A 23,939-nucleotide genomic window follows, 5' to 3' on the forward strand; every position below is an offset into this window, starting at 1 on the left:
TTTGTTGCAGCAGTGGTAGAAAGCAAATACACAAGCCTTGAATAGTTTTGAGATGGAAAGATCAACTCATTTTTATTATTATCTTTAAAAGGTTATTACTTAAGTTTGTTTATCTATTTGTCTTTCTTTTTTGTCTTATTTTTATTTATTAATTTTTTTAAGGCCGAACTCTCAGCATATGGAAGTTCCTAGGTTAAGGGTCTAATCAGAGCTGTTGCTGCTGGCCTACACCACAGCCACAGCAATGAGGGATCTGTCTGTGACCTACACCATAGCTCACAGAAACACTGGATCCCTAACCCACTGAGTGAGGCCAAGGATTGAACCCACAACGTCATGGTTACTAGTTGGACTCGTTTCCGCTATGGCACGTGGGGAACTCCAAGTTTGTTTATTTATTTATTTATTCTTTTTGGCTTGTAGAAGTTCCCGGGCCAGGGACCGAACCCATGTCACCAGAGTGACCTGAGCTGCAGCAGTGACAACACCGGACCCTTAATGCTCTGACCACCAGGGAACTCCCAAGATCATCTCATTATACTTAGAAAAATCCAAGCAGGAGTGTGTTTAAAATTATCTATAAGAAGAAGTCAAAAAGAACACATATCACTGTTGGAAAAACATAAGCTGTCAGTGATTTTAGGTCTTTGGAGGTACATTATTCTCTGATGAGATGTATACTGTATTTATATATGTGGTATTACTGGGTCTCTTCATGGTCAGAGAGAACATCAGTTTTTTGGTTGTTTGTTTTTGCATTTTAGGGCCACTCCCATGGCGGTATATGGAGGTTCCCAGGCTAGGGGTCCAAGTGGAGCTACAGCTGCCTGCCTACACCACAGGCACAGGATCCGAGCCACGTCTGTGATCTACACCACAGCTCACGGCATCGCCAAATCCTTAGCCCACTGAGCAAGGCCAGGTATCGAAGCTGCCATCTTGCAGTTTCTGCTGCGCCACAATGGGAACTCAGGAGAACTTCAGTTTTGACCAGGCATTGATAAGAACAGATGCCTCACTTAGAGTTTTACACAGTGGTAAAATCTTTTCACAGAGGAACTTCTGGTTTTGCTCATTTCAAACTATGTTTTTCCTCCTCTTTGCAAATTCTCTTGGTATTGGGCTCCAAAGCACATATTCCCGTGGAGAGTATGGCCAGTACTTTCCTGTCCTGACATCAGGTGAGGTGGCATAGTGGCCTGGTGGAAGGAGGGTTCAGGCAGCCATTCCTCCACCAGGACAGCTGGCAGTAACTTAACTATCTGTGTAAGTGATGGAGGACCACAAAACCTGTTCCACTAAATCCCAAAATAATATATCCCAGAGTTCCTGTTGTGGCTCAGCTGTAATGAACCTGACTAGTATCCATGAGGACTCAGGTTCGATCCCTGGCCTTGCTCAGTGGGTTAAGGAGCGTTGGCATGAGCTGTGGTATAGGTCACAGATGCGGCTTGGATCTGGCATTTCTGTGGCAGTGGCGTACAGCTCCGACTCAACCCCTAGCCTGGGAACTTCTGTATGACATGGGTGCGGCCCTAAAAAGACCCTCCCCCCCCAAAAAAAGAAGCCCTTCCCTCCCCTCCAGTGGCCTCCAGCTGCTGGTTTGACCCCACCTTCAACATGTGCCTGCTCCTCTTCCCCTGACTTGTCCTTCTGGGAATCCCAAAGGAGATAAGGCTGGAATCTAAGGAAGGAATGTGAGGCTTGCTGGAGTTAAGCCCTTTTAAAAACAGCTGGAGGTGACCTGGCCTCCCTTCCCCCACCCCCCTGGAGCTTGTGTGCAGCCCTCATGCCATTAGCTTGGGCAGCCAAACCATCAGCCCGAATTATGTCACAGGAGGCAGTGACTGGCTTGGCAACAGGAAAGTCAAGTGGGAGCAAGCTTCAGAAAGGTGGGCTGTGAGGGTGTGGGAGAGGTTCGGGAGTGGGAAAGTGCAGAGAACTCGCAGAACTGCAGAGTCACCACTTTTTTTTTGGCCTTAGAGTGCTCAGTTTATTAGCACTGGAGGGAAAAAATTATACTTGGCCCAGGGGAAAGGCTTTGTGAGGTTTGGAGCAGGCACGGCTGTGGGGGTCAGTTCAATTTTGGCCTTGCAGGTCAGGAGGTATAGGGGCAAAAGCAAATTGGGAAAATCATAAAGCTCTTAAAAACCTTTCACAACAGGACATCTGAACTGTGAGGTGTTAAAAGGCGGTTTCCCTAAAGCCAGCTCTTTTGATTTCAATTTAGTCTTGTACGGCCTACTTTTTATTTTTTAATTTTTTAAAAATTATTCATTTATTTTTTGTCTCTTTAGGGCCTCACCCACGGCATATGGAGTTTCCCAGGCTAGGAGTGGAATCAGAGCTCTAGCCGCCAGCCTACACCACAGCCACAGCAATGCCAGATCCCAGGTGAGTCTGCAACCTACACCGCAGCTCACGGCGACACCGGATCCTTAATCCACTGAGCAAGACCGGGGATCCAACCTGTGTCCTCATGGAATCTAGTCAGAATCGTTTCCACTGAGCCACGAAGGGAACGCCCCTACATTTTATTTTTGATAAACTCTCCCAGGTGATTCTGAGCTGGAGGTCTGAGGCCTCCATCCTAAGGAACTGCTTCTGAAACTACATGCTATCCTCAGGGCTGGAAGTTCTTTCTTTGGTCTAACCAGACTCTCTGCTGTTATGAAACTTTGTTTCATCTGATCCTGCTTGCTTCTCTGCAGACTAGGTTCTCCTCAGGGTTTGGCTTGGCACCTCAACCGCTACGGGTCAACGGTAACTAAGGTAACCTAGATGGGGTGTAGGGGGAAAACCATGACCCTGGGCCTGGGCCCTGGAGGGGGTGCCAGCAATTAGACCACTTGGGACCAGACTAGTCCTTGAGGTTTTGGGTCCTGATCCAAAGAGATCAGCCAAAGCAGAGTGAAGAGTGGGGCGCGCCGGGGCGGGTCAGTCTTTCAGGGCCTCAGTTCCCGCTCAAGTGCCGGCGGGAAAGGTCAGAGGGAGGGGTTCGGGTTCCTGAAGCCACAGCTCGCTGCGTTTGCCCGCCAGAGCCGGGGGGAGGGGCGGAGGGGCGGAGGGGCGGGCCCGGGGCGGGGCCTGGCCCAGACCGCGCTGGCTCCTGGTTACCATGGTAACGCGTCAACACCCAGAGCCTCTGCGGCGGTGTCGGCGGCGGCGGAGGCGGTGCAGGCGCAGGGCGAGGGCGTGCGGCTGAGATGGTGAGCTCCCGGGTGTGGAGGAGAAACTCGGAGCCTCATGTGTTCACAACTGGGTTGGGGTGCTGAGTGGGGAAAGTGGCAATCTGGGAGAGGGACAGAAGTTGGGGCTGTGTGTCAGGAAGGCCCAGGAGCGGGAGGACACCCCTGGGATAAGCAAGGGAAGTCCTGAAAGGAGTCCAAAAGAGAAATTAGGAAGGGGGTCAATAGCGATTGGAAATGTGGGGTGGTGCCGAGAGTGAAGGAAATGGGGAGAAAGGGCTCTTCAACCAACCCTCCTCCCTCTCCCTCAGGCTGGGGCCTCCCTGGGCTGGAAATTGTGGGACCTGGAGGTGACCTGGTTTCCTTTCCCCCACTCCCCTGGAGCTTGTGTACAGCCCTCATGCCACTAGCTCTGCAGCCAGTCTTTCAGCCCCCAAAACCCCTGGTGAGGAGGCCCGATAACAGGTTAAGTACCTCTTCTGCCTCTGCCCAGCAGGGTGACAGTGTGTAAGTCACCTAATGTCCCCAGCCTAGGTTTTCTTTTCTCTTGTCTTCTCTGCTGGGGCTCTGGGTCATTCAGTAGGGTACTCAGCAAACATTTGCAAATGAATGAATGAATGAATGAATGGAGAGGATACTGGGTTTGAAAATCCCTAGGGAGGGATTGGGACTAGTCTAGCAGCCTGGGGTTCCCTGGGAAGGATGGAGAAGACTACAAGGGTTGTTAGGGTTGAGAAGGGCACGGGCCCAGAGGAGGAGCTATGGAAGTGATGTCTGGGCTCCCGGTGAGGACAGCGTGGCCCCTGAGAGAGAAGGGAGAGGGGCAGAAGATAGGTGTTGGAGCCTTCCCTTAATGGAAACAACCTTAAAATTTCTGGTCGCACATCCAGTGGCAAATGTAGCACCTCTGGTGTACTTGTGGGCACGCTTCGTACTCAGAGGTCATGCTGCTTTTCTGGGACTCATTGGTTCAAATTCCCAAGTCAAGATTTCAAGAAGAGCTTTGGTCATTATAAAAGAAACATCTCCAACAAAGAACACTTCCCAACTTCTGAGGCATATTTACCTCCAGCTCCTCTGGGTGGTTTACAGATCCAGCGCTGTGTGTGTGTGTCTGTGAGAGCCTAGTCTGGCATCTAAGGGCTCAAGTGAATGTTCTCTTTTTCTCCTGTTTCAGAAATTTCCTATTCCCAAGCCCAAATTAATCAGTGAGCTGCACCTGGGTTAGACTTGTGCGCGTCACCTCACCCAGATCAGGTCCCCATCTAAGGGCCACTCAGGGTGGGGTTTGGGTCTTTTGATGGAGCCCTTGGATGAGACTGGGCATACGGGCACCTTTGAGAGCAGCGGGTCAAGTTGGTGATCTTTGCTTTTCTGAAAGGCCAAGAGGGGTGTGTGTGTGTGGGGTAGTGCTGCTACTCACTAGCTTTTGAGAGTGTTTGGGGGAGTGAGGAGAAGTGATGGTTGTGGGAGAGAGGCTCAAATTCGGCAGGGTCTCCAGGACTCTTAGAAAAACAATGAATAACATCTGCCAGAAGGAGGGTTGGGGTCTCAGTGTGCCCTGGGGTGTCATCTTCACTTGGCACCCCACAGATGGCCCACCTGCTCTTATTTGAGGCAAGAGGTGACCTGAGCGGCTCACTCAGTGAAAGGTGCCTGGTGCCTGGGCATCCCCATCTTCTTCGTAACCAGAGTCTCCAGAAAAGGAGGTAGAATCAGGCCAAGAGCTGGAAGCCTGAAGTTGCCAGCCTGTGGCGAACCTATATGCAAAAGAGGAACTAGATCCCGGGGTGTAGAGGACATCCAAGAAAGGACAAGGCTTTGTCTTTGTTCAGCTAACAGGTGTGACAGTGACATCAGGAAAGCTCACAACCGCCCTGTTCCAGCCCCGGTCCAGCTCTGTCTTGTGGGATTTGAGCTGAGCATCCCGGATCTCAAGACATCTAGCATGACAGCTTTTTTTCACCATTCTCTGTGTTCAGACTTGGGGCACCTGGCCTACTTCTTTGTTTTGTTTTCACATAAAAATACTCCTGGAGTTCCTATCGTGGCTCAGTGGTAATGAACCTGACTAGTATCCGTGAGGATGCGGGTTCGATCCCTGACCTTGCTCAGTGGGTTAACGATCCGGTGTTGCTGTGAGCTGTGGTATAGGTCACAGAAGCGGGTTGGATCTGGCATTGCTGTTGGCTGTGGTGTAGATTTGATCCCTAGTCTGGTAACTTCCATATGCCGTGGGTGCGGCCCTAAAAAGACAAAAAACAAACAAACAAAAATACTCCCCACGCCCCCCATCATAATGAGAGTTACCTACTCATTGCAAAACATTACTCGATGCAAGAAACACCATAAGATGATAATGCTCTCCTGAAATTACTTTTAAATCGTTTTGTGGCCTTTCTTTTAGTAATACATCCTGAGTTATATCTTTTTCTTTTCTTTTCTTCTGCTTTTTTGGTCGCACTTGCAGCATATGGAAGTTTCCAGGCTAGGGGTCGAATCAGAGCTACAGCTGCTGGCCTACACTGCAGCCACAGCAATGCCAGATCCAAGCTGCATCTGCAAACTGCACTGCAGCTTGCGGCAACACTGGATTCTTAACCCACTGAGCGAGGCTAGGGATCTAACCTGCATCCTCATGGGTGCTAGTTTGTTTCTTAACCCGCTGAGCCACAATGGGAACTCCAGAACTGGCATCTTTTTCTGTCCCAGTCCTCATCGTCCCCTGTCTCCCTTGCCTCCACAGTGGTCTTCCCTTCGAGAGTTGCCTTCCCCAAGAAAGATGAGCAGGCTTCTCTCTAGGCACAGCTTGGCTTCTTGGGGATATGTGTTTGGTCATGCAAGAAATAAAACCAGCCCTTCACCTCCTAAGAGAACCTCTTGGCTACTGCCTCTGGCCCAGAGGGATCGAACTTTCCATTTCTGCTGGGTTCTTCATTTTTTTTTTTTTTCCTAGTACTTTTACACAGTAACCTCCCTAATCCTTCTTGTTGCTTTTGGCAAAACTGGTTATTCTAACCCTGGTGTAAGGCTTGTGGCTTCAGAGTCAGCATTTCCCCAATGAGGTTTTGTAGCCACCCAACCTCAGAGCTCAGCGCTTCCCTCTCCCCTGCCTGGCGGCTGCTTTTCTGTGGTCATCATCTGTTTTCCTTCCTCTGTTCTGTCTTTGAGGCTCAGGCAGTCGAGTATATCTTGTGTGACTTCCTCTTGACCTGGGGACCCAGTGCATAGGCATGAGGCCATGTGGTCCCAGCCGTGGAGAAACCTACAGTCTGGTGCACACCTGAGCCCCGGGGAAAGCCTGCAGGAGCCCTTGAGAAGAAACAGGAAAACAAATGCAAAACAACAATAATGCTTTCCATCTGTGCTCCAAAGCCCTTTCACATACGTTATTTTCCAGAGGGCAGACCACATACGTGATATGGAAAATGTGGAACGGTGGCATATTCCGGAAAGGCTTCTGTCCATCTCCATCTGGTCCGCAGCCCCCGAGAGGTCATCTCGCTTGGTTTCATTTGTTCATTCTCTAGCAAATGCATATCGAGCTCCTACTACGTGCCAGGCACCTCAGCTTTCCCCCTAATTGTGTCTACATCTCGAATCATCTCTCATGATCCCATGCCGTCCGTCTTCTCCGGTTATTCCCAGGGCTTTGCTTCTATCCCACCTATCACAGTTTCTGTTCATTTCCTCTTATTCTATTTTCGGTGGAAAGGGGAGCTGTTGCTCACCACTCATCATATAATAACCCCTCCGTCTGTTATTAGGCATCCTTGGGGCTGCTATATTTACCTTTTAATAAATCCAAACTTTTCTGCTCTGCTCTGTTGGGGCTGACTGAGCCTGTAAAGGAGGCTCCCCTCTGTAAGCCTTGTGCTGGCTGTGCCAGGCTGGGAAGGAAAGGGCACACACAGCAGTGATCCTTGTACGGGACAGAGCCAGCTGGAGAATAATTGCCCAATTTAGTGTGAAAACCCGATCCAGGTGGAACAGGTGCTGCAGGAGGGTCTGTGTGGTCATGGCAGATCAGAGAGAGCTTTCAAAACACTGTCCTGTGTTCAGTGACCTGGAAGGCAGGGCCCATTTCCTTGTCCTCTCGATGGCTGCTGATTCCCAGGCTTGGTGGCCCCAACGTGTCCAGCCCATTTCCCTGAGGTCTGCCGGCTTAGAGGACTGCCTGAGACATGGGCTCCTCCAGAGTGAGATTTGAATCAGCTTTATTTTATTTATTAAGATTTTAATTTTTTTCTGTTTTAGTTGATTTACAATGTTCTGTCAATTTCTGTTGTACAACAAAGTGACCCAGTCATTCACACACACACACACACACAAACACACACACTCTTTCTCTCATACTATCCTTCATCATGTTCCAATCATGTTCCATCACAAGTGACTAGATATAGATCCCTGTGCTATACAGCAGGATCTCATTGCTTATCCACTCCAAATGCAATAGTTTGCATCTACTAACCCCACACTACCAGTCCAAGCCACTCCCTCCCCCCTTGGCAACCACAAGTATGTTCTCCAAGTTCATGAGTTTGTTTCTTTTCTGTAGATAGGTTCATTTGTGCCATATAATAGATTCCAGCTATAAGTGACATCATATGGTATTTGTCTTTCTCTTTCTGACTTAGTATGAGAGTCTCTAGTTGCATCCATGTTGCTGCAAATGGCACTATTTTGTTCTTTTTTATGGCTGAGTAGTATTCCATTGTGTATATATACCACATCTTCTTAATCCATTCATCCGTCGATGGACATTTAGGCTGTTTCCATGTCTTGGCTGTTGTGAATAGTGCTGCAATGAACATAGGGATGCATGTATCCTTTTCAATGAAAGTTTTGTCTAGATATATGCCCAAAGAGTGGGATTGCTAGGTCATATGGTAGTTCTATATTTAGCTTTCTGAGGCACCTCCATACTGTTTTCCATTGTGGAAATTTATATTCCCACCACCAGTGAAGGAGGGTACCTGAAATCAGATATAGATCAAGCCTGGAGTTGTCCTGCTGTCCTCACAGAAACCACCTCCTGGAGATGGACTTCTCCTTCTGGGGTGGAGTGAAAGCTGGACTGACCTTGGGAATGGAGGTTGTATTAGTCAGCGTTCCTGGTTGTAAGCAGTGGGGTCAGAGCTCTCATTTGAGGAGAAGGGAGTGTATGGAGAGGGTTTTGGAGAGCTCACAGACTTCACACCAAGGCTGGGTAACTAAGCTTGGAAAGTGAGAGCAAAGGGAGGTGCTGCAGCCAGAACCGAGGCCCACATCACAACCCACGCCTGGACTGGCAAAGCTCCTCGAGGCACAGTTGCACCCTGAGCACTGATAGCTTTATCTTGGGGTATTGCTGCTGGTATCCTTATCAGCATCACCCCAGACTCAGGGTATGGCTGCTGCCACTGCCTTTGTCAGAAGGGGTTTCCATGGTCTCCTTCTTGCATCACTGGATCCCTATTTATTACCAGGCTTGGGGGCATCTGGTGGCTAAGCCTAGATCTTTTTCCCAGGCTTGGAAGGCAAATATCTGGCGTTTTCCACTTCTCCAGGCAGAAATGATCCTTGTCTCCCTCAACTCATGAGAGGGAATTCTCCAAACGTAGGAAGATCCTGGGTGGTTAAAAACTGACTGATGCACATGAAAGGGATCCTGGGAGTGAAAGGGCCACACGGTGGATGCCAGGAACTGTAGCAGGCAGCTATTCATCCACTGAAGTCATCAGACACAAACCCCATGCCAGCAGTGGGCAAGGTGCTTTTCCATCCTTAGTGTCCTCTGGTCCCCACCATTACCTTGGGAGATGGTGGAAACATGAACATGAAAGAGATGCCACAGCAATGTCAGCCAGGCAGGGCTTGGTGCTGAGGCTGAGGAGGTTGGAGGTGAAGAGGACATGGCATTTCTGGGGAGACGAGCCCGTAAGAGACCGTGCTTGAGGAGAACCAGAACCAGGATGACCTGAGGTCATCCTCCTGCTGTCAAGTCCTCTCTCCTTTCTCCTTCCTTCTCTGCGGAGTGATGGGTTGGCCTTCTTCAGCTCGGGGACCTCAGACATCCTCCTCCTTGCTCAGCCAGTGTGCTGGCCCCTATCAGAGAAGACCCTGCTCCTGTGGGGGTGTCCCCTGCATTTCAGGGTTGACCCAGGTGCTTCCCCTCATGCCCACCCAACCTCCCCCCAGCACAGCCTGGCCAAGTGTCTGCCTGGCCCAGGGTCCAGATGGCACTCAGTGCTGATGACCCCAATGTTCTGCCTCTCTCTGCAGCCATTAAGCCCAGCTGGCGTCCTGAGCTCCACCTCTACTGCTTCCAACAGGTCAAGGAATAGGCCCCGCTATCGGACCAAAGCCCTGAGCTCCGAGGTGGATGAGAGCCTCTTTGGAGGTATCAAGGTAACCCTCACCCTGCCCCTCCAGGGAGATGCCACCTGGAGGCGATGACCTGGACTGGTGTTAGTGAGGACGAAGCTAGCACTGGGCAGGTCACACTAAGGACAAAGGGGAGTTCTGAGGCCCCAGAAGATGAGCTCTGACACCTAGTGGGGTCCATGTAAACGGGGCACCTGGCTTCCTCCACCCTTGAAATCCTCATGTCTGCACAGCATTTAAAAATCTGTTGTAAGGGCGTTCCCATTGTGGCGCAGCGGAAACAAATCTGACTAGGAACCATGAGGTTTCGGGTTTGATCCCTGGCCTCGATCAGTGGGTTAAGGATCCGGTGTTGCCATGAGCTGTGGTGTAGGTTGCAGATGCGGCTCGGATCTGGTGTTGCTATGGCTGTGATGGAGGCCGGCAGCTGTAGCTCTGATTAGACCCCTAGCCTGGGAACCTCCATATGCCGAGGGTGTGGCCCTAGGGGGGAAAAAAAAAATCTGTTGTAGGAGTTCCTGTTGTGGCTCAGCAGTAACAAACCTGAATAGTATCCATGAGGTCACAGGTTCAATCCCTGGACCCCTTCAGTGGGTTAAGGATCCAGCATTGCCATGAGCTGTGCTGTAGGTGGCAGATGCGGCTCGGATCTGGTGTTGCTGTGACTGTGGCGTAAGCTGGCAGCTGCAGCTCCAATTCGGTCCCTAGCCTGGAACATACATATGCCAAAGTTGCAGCCTTCTAAAAAGCAAAAATAAAATAAAATAAAGATAAAATAGGATAAATAATAAGATAAAATAAGTAAAATCCGTTGTAGCGTTGGAAGGGAGGCTCAGCTGCTGAACACTCAATATTTGCTATTTGCTCAGTGAGTGCCCCATGATGGAGACATTTGAGGGCCAGTGGCCCAAGCTTAAAGATACAGAGCCACATAATTCCCCCTCAGTCCGAGAATAGTATCAGAGTACAGCACACATTCATTCTCCTCTCCTGGTTGCTGGACTAAAACAGTTACTTTGCTTTGGGAAAGGAGCAGGTCTTTATTTTCGAAAGTCATCCAAAGAGGCTGACTCTGGGAGTTCTTTTGTAAAGGTGCAGGGTGTTAAGTATCTGGCATTGTCACTGCAGGAGCGTGGGGTGAGCGAAGTTTCAATTCCTGGGAACCTCCACATGCCCAAAGAATAAAATTAAAAAAAAGCCCCCCAAAACCTCACACATATACAACCCATCCCCCCAAAAAACCTAAAAAGCAAAGGCTGACTCCATTAGTCCAGAGAAGGAGAGCTAGAATGTGACTACCTGGAGTAATCTTGGTACGAGTAGCATTCAAGTGAGGAGGAAGAGAGGCAAGGGGAGAAGGAGGATGAAATGTGGAGAGAAGGGCGGCAGGAGACGAAGGGAGAAAAGGGACACTGCTGTATTATATGTGAAAGTTTTTTTTATCTTTTGTTTTTTCAAGGCCGAACCCACGGCATACGGAGGTTTGCAGGCTAGTGGTCAAATCAGAGCTACAGCTGCTGGTCTACACCATAGCCACAGCAACACCAAATCCGAGCCGCGTCTGCCACCTACAGCACAGCCACAGCTCATGGCAACGCTGGATCCTTAACCCACTGATGGAGGCCAGGGCTCAAACCCACAACCTCATGGTTCCTAGTTGGATTCGTTTCTGCTGCACCATGACGGGAACTCCATATGTGTGAAAGTTTTTAAGGGAGTAAATCCTGAATTCTCAGCTCAAGAAAAAAAAACTTAAACTTATTGTGAAAAACATTTCATGGTGGATGAAAATCGAATAATTATGCTGTACACCTTAAACCTACACAGTGCTCTGTGTCAACTATGTCTCAATAAAACTGGAAGAAAAAAAGGAAAAACAGTAGAGAAAGAGGAAAAAAGAAGGATACTGGTGGTGGGGTGAATACTGGTGTGACTACCTATGGCTGTGGGTGGACTGGGGAGAGGTCACTATCCTCATTATGAATCAAAAAGGACTTTCCAGGGAGTTCCCACTGTGGCTCAGTGGGTTAAGAACTTGAAGATATCCCTGAGGATGCAGGTTTGATCCCTGGCCTCCCTCAGTGGGTTAATGATCTGGAGTTGCTGCAAGCCGGGTTAGATTGCAGATGGGGCTCAGATTCAACTCCTAGCCTGGGAACTTCCATATGCTGCAGGGGTGGCCCTAAAAAAAAAAAAAAAAAGGCTTTCCAGGGGTCTTCTCCATTTAGAAGACTCCCATTCTACAGCAGTTTTCCTACTGACAAGGAGAAGAATCAAAGCATGCAATCTCACCTACAGGCATTTTGTTTGTTTTGGGTCCGAAGCTAGATTTGGAAAGGGCCTGGTTCTCCAGGCGTCGTCTTTTGGCCTTATTGCTGGGGGAGAGTCCGGAAGTTTCTCAGCCGGCAGTAGGGGGCAGAAGTGGCCTGTGGCCTGACTGAGTTGTGCCCCTTAGAAGCAGAGATGGGCACCAGGTGGCAGTAGCACTCCGGGCCGGACCGGGACAGACGTGCAAAGTGAGATTCTCCAGCCAGGACGGGCCTCCACGGAGGCCACGTCCCCACGGAGGCCACGCCCCCGCCTCCACTCAGGATCGCAGATACTACGTTCTCTCTTGTGTTCAAAATTTCCTGAAACAAGTGATTTCATTTTCTTATTATCTAATTTCTTCATGGTCAGAAAATCCGCTCCCCCACCAACCCCAGTCGTATATCTAATGTGTATTCTCCTTGCTAAATTCTAACTCACTGATTTTCACACTTCATTAGATTTAAGGGCAGGTCTCCACCAGCCATCCAGGTAGTTTTAACTTCCTCAATATGGCTTTTTTTTGGGAGGCAGGGATCAAAGTAAATGAATCATTAAAAAGGGTTAAAAATAACAAACATGGTAGATTGGATAAGACTGTAAAAAATAGTATGTTTCAAACCCACAGAGGGTTAATTATTTTTTCTTTTGTAAACCATGGAAGGAGAACCCAGAGACCCCAGATTTTCATTCCTGATGGTTTTAGGTTAGGAATGGACACCCACTAGCCACCTTCCCCACCCCTATCCCACCCCACCCCATCCACATCCCCATCTCTCTGGAAGTATCTATACACATAATAGAGAAGCCTTGTTCTCAGAAGAGCTGGTCAGTACAGAGCCCACCTGGCCACGTCCAAGGGCAGAACACCGCGCTGCTTTCTGAGCACCGTGGCTGCTGTTGGTGGTCCTGCAGTCTGGCCCCCAACCAGCCTCCCCTGCTGCTGGATGTGGTGGAATCCCCAGGAGAGGGGCTACACTTGAAGTTAGGACTTAGCAGCATGAAGTGGAGTGACCAGCTTCAAACTGTCCTTCCTGACCCCACAGCCCCTGAACCAGAGCGATAGCCCCATAGTACTGCTCCGAGATAAGCATGCCATTCGGAAAACTCTCACTGCCCTGGGCTTGGACCACAAGCCAGATACCATCCAGCTCATCACCCGGGACATGGTCCGGGAGCTCATGTGAGTACCCAGGGCATGGTGACCTTCTGCTGAGGACCTGTGCGGGAACATGGGGAAACCCACCTGGTTGCATTCTGTTAGTGCAGACCCCACCTTTTTCCTGCTCATTTCCCCCTTTTGTCTCATGGTTACCCTTCTCCGTTGTGGTGTCTTTTGTTTCTCCCCACCTGTATCTATTATTGCCACTGTCGTTGATTCCCAGCTTTTTTCTCTTTCCTTTCTTCCAGCTGCTGTGTGTCCTACAGAACTGGTAGAGGGGAGGGGCTTAGGGGGTCCGCTTTGGGCCCCCATTAGTGCACTTGGTAAAGGGAAATGTCCAGATGAGTCATTTCCTTTTGGCTGCATCAAGGCTCTGAAGCAAAGGGAAACTGACCAGATGCTTAATTAGCCCCATGGCTTCTTCCCAGGCTCTGAGACCAGAAGAGGAAATTCCCAAGGGCTCTTGGGTTCCTTTGGGATTAGCTCAGCACGGTTTCCTGACGAGCTGCCTTCTCAATTGGGCCCCTCCTGTGGGGTTTAGGTCCAGCTCAGCCAAGAGAAATGAGCCAACACTGTCACTCAGTGGTTTAGCTCTTGTGCTGGGTGCTTCATTTTTTAAGCTGTTCTTCCTACTGTGGCTCCACCTACTAAAAACTTGAATTCCCAGAAAATGCAGCCTATGTCATGGAGCTGGGGAGGCATAGCTTGGACACAACCTCAGAAGCATGGTCTGGTCAGCTCTGGCCTCAACCGGTCAGGTGTGCTCAGGGCTCCTTGGACTGATCCAGGCCTGAAAACACGGTGGAGGTGAAGTTGCTGGCGACTTGTCAGGATGGCTGAGAGCAGTGCGAGATGCTGTCTCAGATTCACATCATTCCTGGTCATCCCAGATCCCAGGCTGTTTGGGGCCACGCCACCCAGTGAACCACAAAATCTTGGCTAAGAACTCAAGTCCACTCATTGATTCATCAACCTCCTGGACAGCTCCCCCCAGTAGTTTTATTGGATGAGATTTCACTTCCGGCCTTGGACCATCTGTGTCTCATTGCCACGTACCTGTTAAATTGCCTCACCCAGAAGCAGCTTTATCCCCACCCCCTGCTCCATCTTTAATGTATGTCATTTGTTTGTAATCATTATAATTACAATCTATTGGTTTGTTGAATGCGTTGGGCAGCTAGAGAGGTCTATAGACATGTCTCTGACTACTGTTGTTCAGAGATTTTAATTAATATTTAAGGTTCAAAGCTTCTCTCTGGGCTGGATGCACAGCGATGTTTTTGTTTCTCACTGGCATCCACTCCATCCTTGTCTGGCGTCCCCTTGTCCTTTTTATGTCATCCTTGAGGAATCATCGATTTTTAAAAGTTCAGCTCAAGAGCTTTGTTTTGAGTCCTCCCTCTGTGCCCAGTGCTGGGCCAAAGACGAGGCTGCCCGGGAAATTAAGACAGAGTCTGTGTCCTGAAGGAGCTTGTGATCCAGCAAAGGAAACAGATTGCTTTTTGTTTTCGTTTTGAAACAATAATATTTATTTATTTATTTATTTTAAGTTTTATTGAAGAATAATTTACAAGACTGTGAAAAATTTCTGCTGTACAACAAAGTGACCCAGTCATGCATATATACATATCCATTCTCTCTCAGATTCTTTTTCCACATAGGTTATCACAGAATACTGGGTAGAGCTCTCTGCACTATGCAGCAGGTTCCTCCTGGCAATCGTTCTGTATACCCCAGTGTGCATATGCTAATCGTAAACCCCCTCTCCATCACCCCCACCCCCCAACCCGTCCACTTTGGTAAACATAACTTTTTCTTTTTTCTTTTCTTTTTTTTGTCTTTTGTCTTTTTTAGGGCCACACCCACGGCATATGGAGGGTCCTAGGCTCGGGGTCTAATCAGAGCTACTGCTGCGGGCCTACACCAGAGCCACATCAACGCCAGATCCGAGCCCCACGTCTGCGACCTACACCACAACCACAGCTCATGGCAACCCACTCGCTCCTTAACCCACTGAGCGAGGCCAGGGATTGAACCCACAACCTCATGGTTCCTAGTCAGATTCGTTTCCACTGCACCACAATGGGAACTCCTCTTTTTTTCTTTCTTTCTTTTTTTCTTTTCTTTTCTTTTCTTTTTTTTTTTTTTTTTGGCTTTTTAGGGCTGCACATGCAGCATTTGGAGGTTCCCAGGCTAGGGGTTGAATTGGAGCTGACACAGCAACACCACATCTGAGCTGCGTCTGTGACCTACACCATAGCTCATGGCAACGTTGTATCCTTAACCCACTGAACAAGGCCAGGGGTCGAACCCGAAACCTCATGGTTCCTAGTCGGATTCGTTTCCACTGAGCCATAATGGGACCTTCCATAACTTTTTCAACGTCTATGAATCGGTTTCTGTTCTGCAAACAAGTTCATTTGTATTCCTTTTTTTTTTTAGATTCCACATATAGGTGATATCATACAATGTTTGTCTTACACAGTCTGACTAACTTCACTTAGCATGATAAGTTCTAGGTCCGTCCATGTTGCTGCAAATGGCATCACTTCATTCCTTCTTTATGACTGAGTAATATTCCATTCCACAACACAGGCAGGGAGAGCAGAGTGTGGTGGGGCTCAGGGGAGGAGGTGGTCCAGGTTTGTGTACGCGGGGGGAGGGTCACGGTCAGCTGCTCGGTTAAGGTAACATATGAACTAGACCTTTTAGAAAAAGTCCTTAAAATTGTCCCTTTTTTAGCCTGTGATGCTCCTCCACCCTTGCCTGGGACCCTTTCTCCCCACTGGCACCGCCAGGCAGTTGGCTGTCTCTCCTGCCCTTGTCCCAGGCCTGGCTGGGAGGGTGGGCTATGATGAGGGAGTGAGGGGCGGGCAGCCCACAGTGCAGAGCCAAGAGATTTCCCACTCTTCCTTAATTTTGTTCCCTCCTTGTCAGCATTCCCACCAAGGATCCATCTGGGGAGTCCCTTATCATGAGCCCTGAGGAGTTTGAGCGGATCAGATGGGCATCCCACGTCCCGACTAGAGAAGAGCTCGAGGCCAAGGAGCAGGCCTTCAAGAAGGAGAAGGAAGCCATCGTGGTAGCTACCCCGCCCCCACCTTTGCAGAGAAATTGGCTGGGGAGAGGCTGGCTTCCCACAAGACGGGGAGCTCTAGTTAGGGGACCCTGAAACCAGGCAAGAATGTGTTAAAGAAGACATGTGATAGAATAAAGATCAACTGTGGGGCCAGGGAGGGGAGAGCATGAAGCCAGGCTGAGAAACCTCTGGGCTCTGACCCCATGATGGAGTGACCCAAAACTCATCTGGGGTCACCCATGGTAGCCAGGCTAGTGCCCAGGGCACAGGGAATAACCCTCCCCCCCACTGATCCCGACATGGCTCCCGTAGGACGCAGTGACCACACGCAAGAAGATCATGAAACAGAAGGAAATGGTTTCAAGGAACAACCAGAAGCTCAGCGACCTGGAGGAGGTGGCCAAGGAGAGGGCCCAGAACCTCCTGCAAAGGGCCAACCAGCTGCGGATGGAGCAGGAGGAGGAGCTGAAGGACATGAAAAAGGTGGGCTCTCCACTCTCCCTCCCTCCTCTTGTCTCTTACACACCAGACAGCGTGGACTCTGGCTGGAGGTGGGGTGCAGGGGTGGAAGGTGAGGGGCTGGCCTGGGCGGGGCCAAGATGGTGGAGTGGGTTGGGGAGAGCTGCCCCTGCCAAATGCTCTGAGACCTTCAGCAAGTCACTGGCCCTCCTGGAGCCTCACTTTCTTCATTTGTAAAGTGAAGGTGGTGAAACATCTCAGCAGAGTTTTTGGCAGGATTACAAACACTAATATGGGGGAGAGGCTTTGCAAACTGGATTGATCCATGCAGGTGAGGATGTTACTTGCATCTTTATTCTGCTAGTTCAATCCTGGCCACTTACAATGGCACAGGGACTTGGGTTCTTTGTGACATGCTCAAAATGCTTCCTTTAGCTGCGAGCAAAGAGCAGAGGGTCAGTTGACTTCAATTGTGCTACTCATTTGTCTGGGGTTCACTGCCTGGCCAAGTGAAAATGCTGACTCCCCAACCCCTTCATTTACAGTTTCTGTCACTCAGGTAAATCTTCTCTACTTATACTTCCTTTTATTTTCCAAACCTGTTACTTCATTGATGCCTCGTGGTTTTGCATTCCCTTCTGTGTCATGTTGGGCTCTTCTAGCTTAAAAATCTACTGGCTTTGTGGCTCAGCGGTAATGAATCTGGCTAGTTATCCATGAGGATGCAGGTTCAATCTGTGGCCTCACTCAGTGGATTAGGGATCTGGCGTTGCCGATCTTAAGTCGAAGACGAGGCTTGGATCTGGCATCACTGTGGCTGTGGTGTAGGCTGGTGGCTACAGCTCCAATTTGACACCTAGCTGAGAACTTCCATATGCTGCAGGTGGGGCCCTAAAAAAACAAAACAAACAAACAAAAAAATCTACTGGCTCAGCCTCTGTAAGAATGTTTGTTTCCCTGAAGAGCAGAATGGGAGTCTTCACTTGAGGTTCATGAGTCCCTAAGGAGGACCGTGAACATCCGAAGTTCTTATGGAAGTTTTGTGTGTATAGGTGTAAGTGAATTTTATGAAGAAGGCCCATAGCTTTCATCATATTCCCAAAGAGTGATTCATGACCCCCCAAAACACTAAGACCCAATTCCCTGAAAGATGCTATTGCTTTTATGGGCCTGTAAGCACACTCAGTAATAGGATTCTGCTCCCATTTGTCTCCCCTCCAACATCCACATTCCTTTGGTGCACCCCCCATCCTTGCTCCCAGACCTAGTGGGGCAACTTCATTTCCACTCCCCAGATCATCCTCAATGCCAAGTGCCATGCCATCCGGGACGCCCAGATTCTGGAGAAGCAGCTGATCCAGAAAGAACTGGATGCCGAGGAGAAACGGTTGGATCAGATGATGGAGGTGGAGCGGCAGAAATCCATTCAAAGGCAGGAGGAGCTGGACAAGAAGAGGAGGGAGGAGAGAATCCGGTAAAGAGGTGGTTTTGGCATCCGCCTCTCGAAGCATCTCCCTGTGTCTTGTCCCTAGAGCCTTGCAAGGAGGGAAGACATGAGAAATGGGCATTATCATCCTCTGTCATTATCTCAGAACCTTGATGGAGTGGCTCACAGAACCACAGAACTTCTTAAAGCTTATTTCCAAGATGGCAACAGGTGCTTCACAGTCGGGCTCCAATTCAGCATCATTTTGCAGCATTTTCTGCCGTCTATTCTATGAGGCTTTCCTCCAGTTCCCTCCACGTGCTGGGTCTTGATGCAAACTCATGACTTTTGTTCTTCTCTCTGCTTTGAATACTCTTTCCTTTTCCCCCAGAAAACTCTCTCTCTTCCATTAGTATGTGGCTTTGCTGTCACCTCCCCTGAGAAGCGTCCCTCACTTCACCAGGCAGGCTTCAGGGCTGCTTCTTTGGGCCCCACCACACTGTGTTTATACTCTGGCACCTTCCTTCTTGCCCTGTGGCTCTCTGACCCTTACCAGGCCATGTGCTCACTGAGGACAAGGTCCCTGCCTTACTCATTTCTGTAGCTTCTGGGCCTAGGAGCATATTTGAACTGTACTAGGTGCTTAATACATGTTAGAATGAATAAATTCAGTCCCCTTCATTTTTCAGAAGAGGACAAGTCCCAAAGCAAGTACATTATAGGATCTAGTGTCTTAGATTTAGAACACCAACCATATAGTACAAGAATTACCTCTATAAATAGTCCTAGTACCACACTGATGGCAGATCTTTCTCCTCATCTGTATTCTGTTCTCTTGTACCATTCACTTCTGTACCGATAGTAGGCTCCCAATAGAAATTTATTTAATGGCCAAGTGGCTCTTTTTGTTTGTTTGTTTGTTTTCTACAAACAGTTCCAATGAAAGGAAAAATCTCTGTCTCATTAGGCAGTTCCAATGATTCGACCTGGTCCTTCTATTGAGTCTATACCTGCTTCCATGTAACTCTTCTACTTATTACTCATAAGAAAGTTTCCCTTTCTTTCTTTTCTTACTTACTACTTCCTGAAGTAATCCGGTCATTACTTCCTTCCTTCCGTACTTCCTTCCTTCCTTTCTTTCTTCTTTTTCTTTCTTTCTTTCCTCCTTTCCTCTCTTTCTTTATTTCTTCTTTCTTTTATTTATTTCTTTCCTTCCTTTCCTTCTCTCTTTCTTCTTTATCCTCTCCTTTCCTTTCCTTTCCTTTTTCTCTCTTTTCATCTTTACCTCTCTCTTTCTTTCCTTTCTTTCTTTCTTCCCTTCCTTCCTCCCTTTTCTTTCTTTCTTTTTTCTTTTTTGGTCTGCCCTGTGGTATAGGGAATTCCCTGGCCAGGAATCAGATCCCAGTCGCATCTGCTGCCTACCCCACAGCTGTGGCTGGCAATGCTGGATCCTTAACATACTTGCTGGGCTGGGGATTGAACCTGTGTTCCAATACTCCAGTGACACCACTGATCCTATTACACCACAGTGGGAAGGCCACTCTATATCATCTGGAGTCATGAAGCCATTCAAGAGCTCTACGTGGATGTGAATCTTGTATTTGTTTGCCTAGATGCTCATTCTAATCTGCATCTTCTCTCACTCTCCCAGCCTTTCCTCATGCATCACGGGGTCTGGATGTGTCCAAATTTACTGACATCCTAGTAACACACAGGAAGGGCCGCACTCATTATAGACTGTAGTTTCTCTGTTTTTTATGGCTGAGCTAGGGCTCTGCTGAGTGGAGAAACTTCTTTCAGATCCAACCCTGTCCGCCTGCAGCTGATGGTCTTAAAATCTAAGATTGGGAGTTCCCATCTTGGCTCAGTGGAAACAAACCTGACTAGGATCCATGAGGATTTGGGTTTATCCCTGGCTTCGCTCAGTGGGTTAAGGATCTGGCATTGCTGTGAGCTGTGTTGTAAGTCGCAGACGTGTTCCGGATCTCTGGCATGGCTGTGGCTGTGATGTAGGCCGGCAGCTGCAGCTCCGATTGGACTCCTAGCCTGGAAACCTCCATATGCCATGGGTGCGGCCCTTAAAAACAAAAACAAAAAGGCAAAAAAAAAAGAAATAAGAAAGACAGCAAACCAGGTGTAGGTGATGGCGGCAGGGAAGACAAGACAAGCAGGTTGATAGCAGATGCATCAGAGAAAGGAGAAGCCGTGGATAATTCCAGGAAGCTCTGTGAAGCCAGCTTGGGAGGGTGGGGCCCTCTGATTACTCTGGGAAGGCATGGGATGGGATAGGTTTTCCAAAGCTCTGACACAATGAGAAGGAGAGGGTGTATTATGATGTGGGTGCACTCGCAGGCCAAAAATGAGGGAAGAGTATCTCAAGAAGGGTGAGCCCCGGAACCAGGAGCTTGGAAGGGAGAGGCTGACCCACCAGGACCCTCTGGGGAAGGCCTTGGTTCTGGGCTCTTGAAGCGTAGCGATGTTGGGGTGGGGGGCATTTGTCCCAATGTTCCTACGATGCCTTCCATCGTGGAAGTTATTTGGGTGGAGGTTAGAGTAGAGGGACATGGACCCTTGATTTCTAAGACGCTGCGGCACTGTTTCTTCCCAGAGGAAGACGGCACATTGTGGAACAGATGGAAAAGAACCAGGAGGAGCGTTCGCTGCTTGCAGAGCAGCGGGAGCAAGAGAAGGAGCAGATGCTGGAGTACATGGAACAGCTCCAAGAGGAGGATCTAAGGGTAACAGGGCTGCCCGGATCATGCCAAGTTCTACTGCCAACACCAGCCAAGCCCTCTAAGGCTGCGGGGTTTGAGGGTGTGGGGCATGATCTTCTGTCAGGCACATGCTCATTTCACAGCATCATCACCATCAACTTTTTATGGCCATATGAAACCTTTATTTAGCCATGGCGTCATGCTGGGGGATGAGCAGTGATTTGGGTAGAGACTGTCCCTGCCTTTCTGGGATACGGGGTCCAAGGCTGACATATCCATGTGACTGGACACATAAAGGAAAGGCGCAGCCCCATGCTTTGCACAGATAAACATAGGGATGTTTTATAGTCTTCCCTCAATTATCTAAGGATGTTATACACTTTGTAGATGAACAGTAGCAGTGTCTTAGTTCCAAGCTCCCTGCTGTTACACCAGCCAGGATACGCAGTGTCATTAACTGTGTTGAGGAACCAAACTTTTTTTTTTCCTGTTGGCCCAAACAAAATTAGTAGGTCTATCCATTGCAAAAGGAACGATGACATACCTGTCCAAACCAGGTAGACTTAAAAAAAATCCTGTTCTATTTGCCTTATCTGATCTGTTGCAATATACAAAAACCCCTGAGCCAGTGAGGAACATGGCAGACATTTGGTGTATTTATTCTTTTTTCCTTTTTTTTCTTTTTCAGGGCTGTACTCTCGGCATATGGAGGTTCCCAGGCCAGGGGTTGAATTGGAGCTGAGGCCGCTGGCCTACACCACAGCCACAGCAACTTGGGATCCGAGCCGTGTCTGTGACCTATACCACAGTCCAGGGCAACTCTGGATCCTTAACCCACTGAGCAAGGCTAGGGGTTGAAACTCGAGTCCTCATGGGTACTAGCTGGGTTCATTAACCGCTGAGCCATGATGGGAACTCCCTCCCCTCAATTTTTTACTTTTGAGATTTTTATATAGACGGTGAAGTTGAAAGAACTATACCACACCCAATGATGCTTCTCTGAGACTTAATGATCATTAATCTGCCTGAGTTGGTTGTCTCTTTTAGATGCATATACATTTTTTTGTTATTGTTAAACTATTTGAAAGTTAGTTGTGGAAATCTTGACACTCTGCTGCCAAGTGTTTCAACCTGTCTCTCTGGAGAACAAAGGCATTCTCTTGCATGTCGGCAATACCATTATCACATCCCACCCTCAAAAATTCAAGTTCAATGAATCTATAATATTTAATCTACACTCAAATGTACCCAGTTGTTCCAAAAATTATTATTATTATTTTGTCTTTTAGGGTTGCACCCATGCCATATGGAGGTTCCCAGGCTAGGGGTCAAATTGGAGTTGTGGCCACCAGAGCACAGCATCGTGGGATCTGAGGCTCATCTTCGACCTACACCACAGCTCACGGCAACGCCAGATCCTTAACCCACTGAGGGAGGCCAGGGATAGAACTGGCATCCTCATGGATGCTAGTCGGGTTTGTTAACTGCTGAGCCAGGATGGGAACTCTCCCCAAATTATTTTCTGTTGTTTTCTTTGTTTCAAACTTGGATTCAGTCAAAGTTCACACAGTGCATTCACTTAAGTCTCTTTAGCCTGTTTTGGTTTGGAGAATTCCCTCATTCGTTCATTCACTTGTATAACCCTGAATTTTTTTTTTGCTTTTTAGGGCAGCACCCCTCGATGGAGGTTCGCAGGCTAGGGGTCCAACAGCCAGCCTACACCACAGCCACAGCAACATGAGATCTGAGCTGTGTCTGTGACCTACACCACAGCTCATGGCAATGTCGGATCCTTAACCCACCGAGTGAGGTCAGGGATCGAACCCTCATCCTAATGAATTTGTTACCCCTGAGCCACGACGGGAACTCCATACCACTGATCTTTTGAAGCATCCAGGCCAGTTGACTCGAAGAACATCCCACATTCTGATCTGTGGACTATTTCCTCATGGTGCCATTTAATTCATGGTTCACATATGTTTGTCCTCCTCCCCCATGTTTATAGATGCTTGTGTTGTCATCTCCCAGTGCATTTGGTGATGGCGAGTGACAGGGGGCCCTGAAGGGTCTCACGGGTGGCCTTATAATTATGGAGGCTTCTCAGAGCACCTGCAGTGTGAGGGTCTGTGTCAGGAGTGGGAGGAAGAGCACCTGGATGCTTAGGGAAGATGAGAGGGCATGTAGCCTTGTGAGCTGCTTGAGAAAGGGACAAACAGGGCCAAGAAGACAGAGGAGACTTGGCCAAGCTCCTGGCTCAGGAGAGAGAGGGAAAGGACCAGGAAGGGGAGGTCTGGGGTAGACACACAGAAGACTGGAAAGTTCAACTTGACTGTGAGAAGTGGGCATTGGTGGGCTCACTGAGAAAGTCCCGGGTGTCACTGCCTCAATGCCTTTACTCTGGTGTTGTATCATTGTTGCTGTCCTTCTAGACACTCCCTGAGTCTCTAGGAAGTATTATTAGGCAAGTTTAAGGTAGAAACCTGTGCCTCCCCAGCTGACAACTGCCTTATCATCTCAGGGTAATGAAAGGACAGCTTTCCCCACCTTGCTAGCAAGATGGAGAGAATGAAGGGAGCTTGTTTGGGGTTGCTTTGCAAGGGCTTCAAAGAGGAGAAACAGGGAAAGTCCCTTGGTTTCTTGGAAATGAAGGGAACCCACAAAAATAACAAACCAAAAATAAATAATTAGGCAAAGAAGGAAGTAAATAAATACATGATTATATGTGTGTCATAGGTCAGTGATCAGCAGCTTTTCTAGCTTGGAGGGCCAGGGGGATTAAATACTGTATGGGGTACCCATGGCCAGCCTAAAACTGATGGGAAGAAGGGAGGAAGGAGAGGAAGGAAAGGAGAAGGAGTGTGGGAGCTGGAACGACAGGAGGGGAAATGTGGAGCGAGCAAGGAGGCAGGTGCGTGGAGAGTGAGGGAATGCTGGTGGCACCACGTGGACCTGGCAGGAGGCAGGCAGTGCTGTATCGCTCCAGCTCAGGAGGCTTCCTGGAGGAAGGAGCCCTGAACTGGGCAGTGAGCCAGGCTGGGGGAGGGCCAGCAGGGTTGTGTCAGGGCAGAAGCTGAGCTGAGGAGGAGCTGGAGGGCTGGGGCGGGGATGAGTCTTTGGAGAAATGGAGGGAGCTGGGAACAGTGCGGAAGGTGGGGTGAGTTGATGGTGGAAAAGTTTGAAGCAGGAGGTCCAAGTTTGAGAGGACAGGAAGGCCACTGCACAGGCAGTGCCCTTC

The 23,939-nt window shown here is 49.0% G+C and overlaps 1 protein-coding gene across 4 annotated transcripts in view; it reads left to right on the forward strand.

Annotated features, from left to right (window-relative positions):
- The first annotated feature begins 3,120 nt into the window (after window positions 1-3,120).
- The window catches only part of CFAP45 (cilia and flagella associated protein 45), a 32,613-nt gene continuing 11,794 nt past the window's right edge, over window positions 3,121-23,939 (forward strand). The window contains exons 1-7 of one of the 4 annotated variants that reach the window (XM_047784190.1): window positions 3,121-3,209; window positions 9,456-9,581; window positions 12,911-13,047; window positions 15,964-16,108; window positions 16,418-16,588; window positions 17,860-18,038; window positions 20,599-20,728. In XM_047784190.1, the coding sequence (XP_047640146.1) occupies window positions 3,207-3,209; window positions 9,456-9,581; window positions 12,911-13,047; window positions 15,964-16,108; window positions 16,418-16,588; window positions 17,860-18,038; window positions 20,599-20,728 (891 nt within the window). In that variant the 5' untranslated portion in view covers window positions 3,121-3,206. Of the gene's footprint in view, window positions 3,210-9,455; window positions 9,582-12,910; window positions 13,048-15,963; window positions 16,109-16,417; window positions 16,589-17,859; window positions 18,039-20,598; window positions 20,729-23,939 lie in introns of those variants that run through there. The other 3 variants (XM_047784191.1, XM_047784193.1, XM_047784192.1) reach the window with 3 other exon arrangements.

Source organism: Phacochoerus africanus, chromosome 6 (assembly GCF_016906955.1).
Source record: "Phacochoerus africanus isolate WHEZ1 chromosome 6, ROS_Pafr_v1, whole genome shotgun sequence".
Lineage (NCBI taxonomy): Eukaryota > Metazoa > Chordata > Mammalia > Artiodactyla > Suidae > Phacochoerus > Phacochoerus africanus.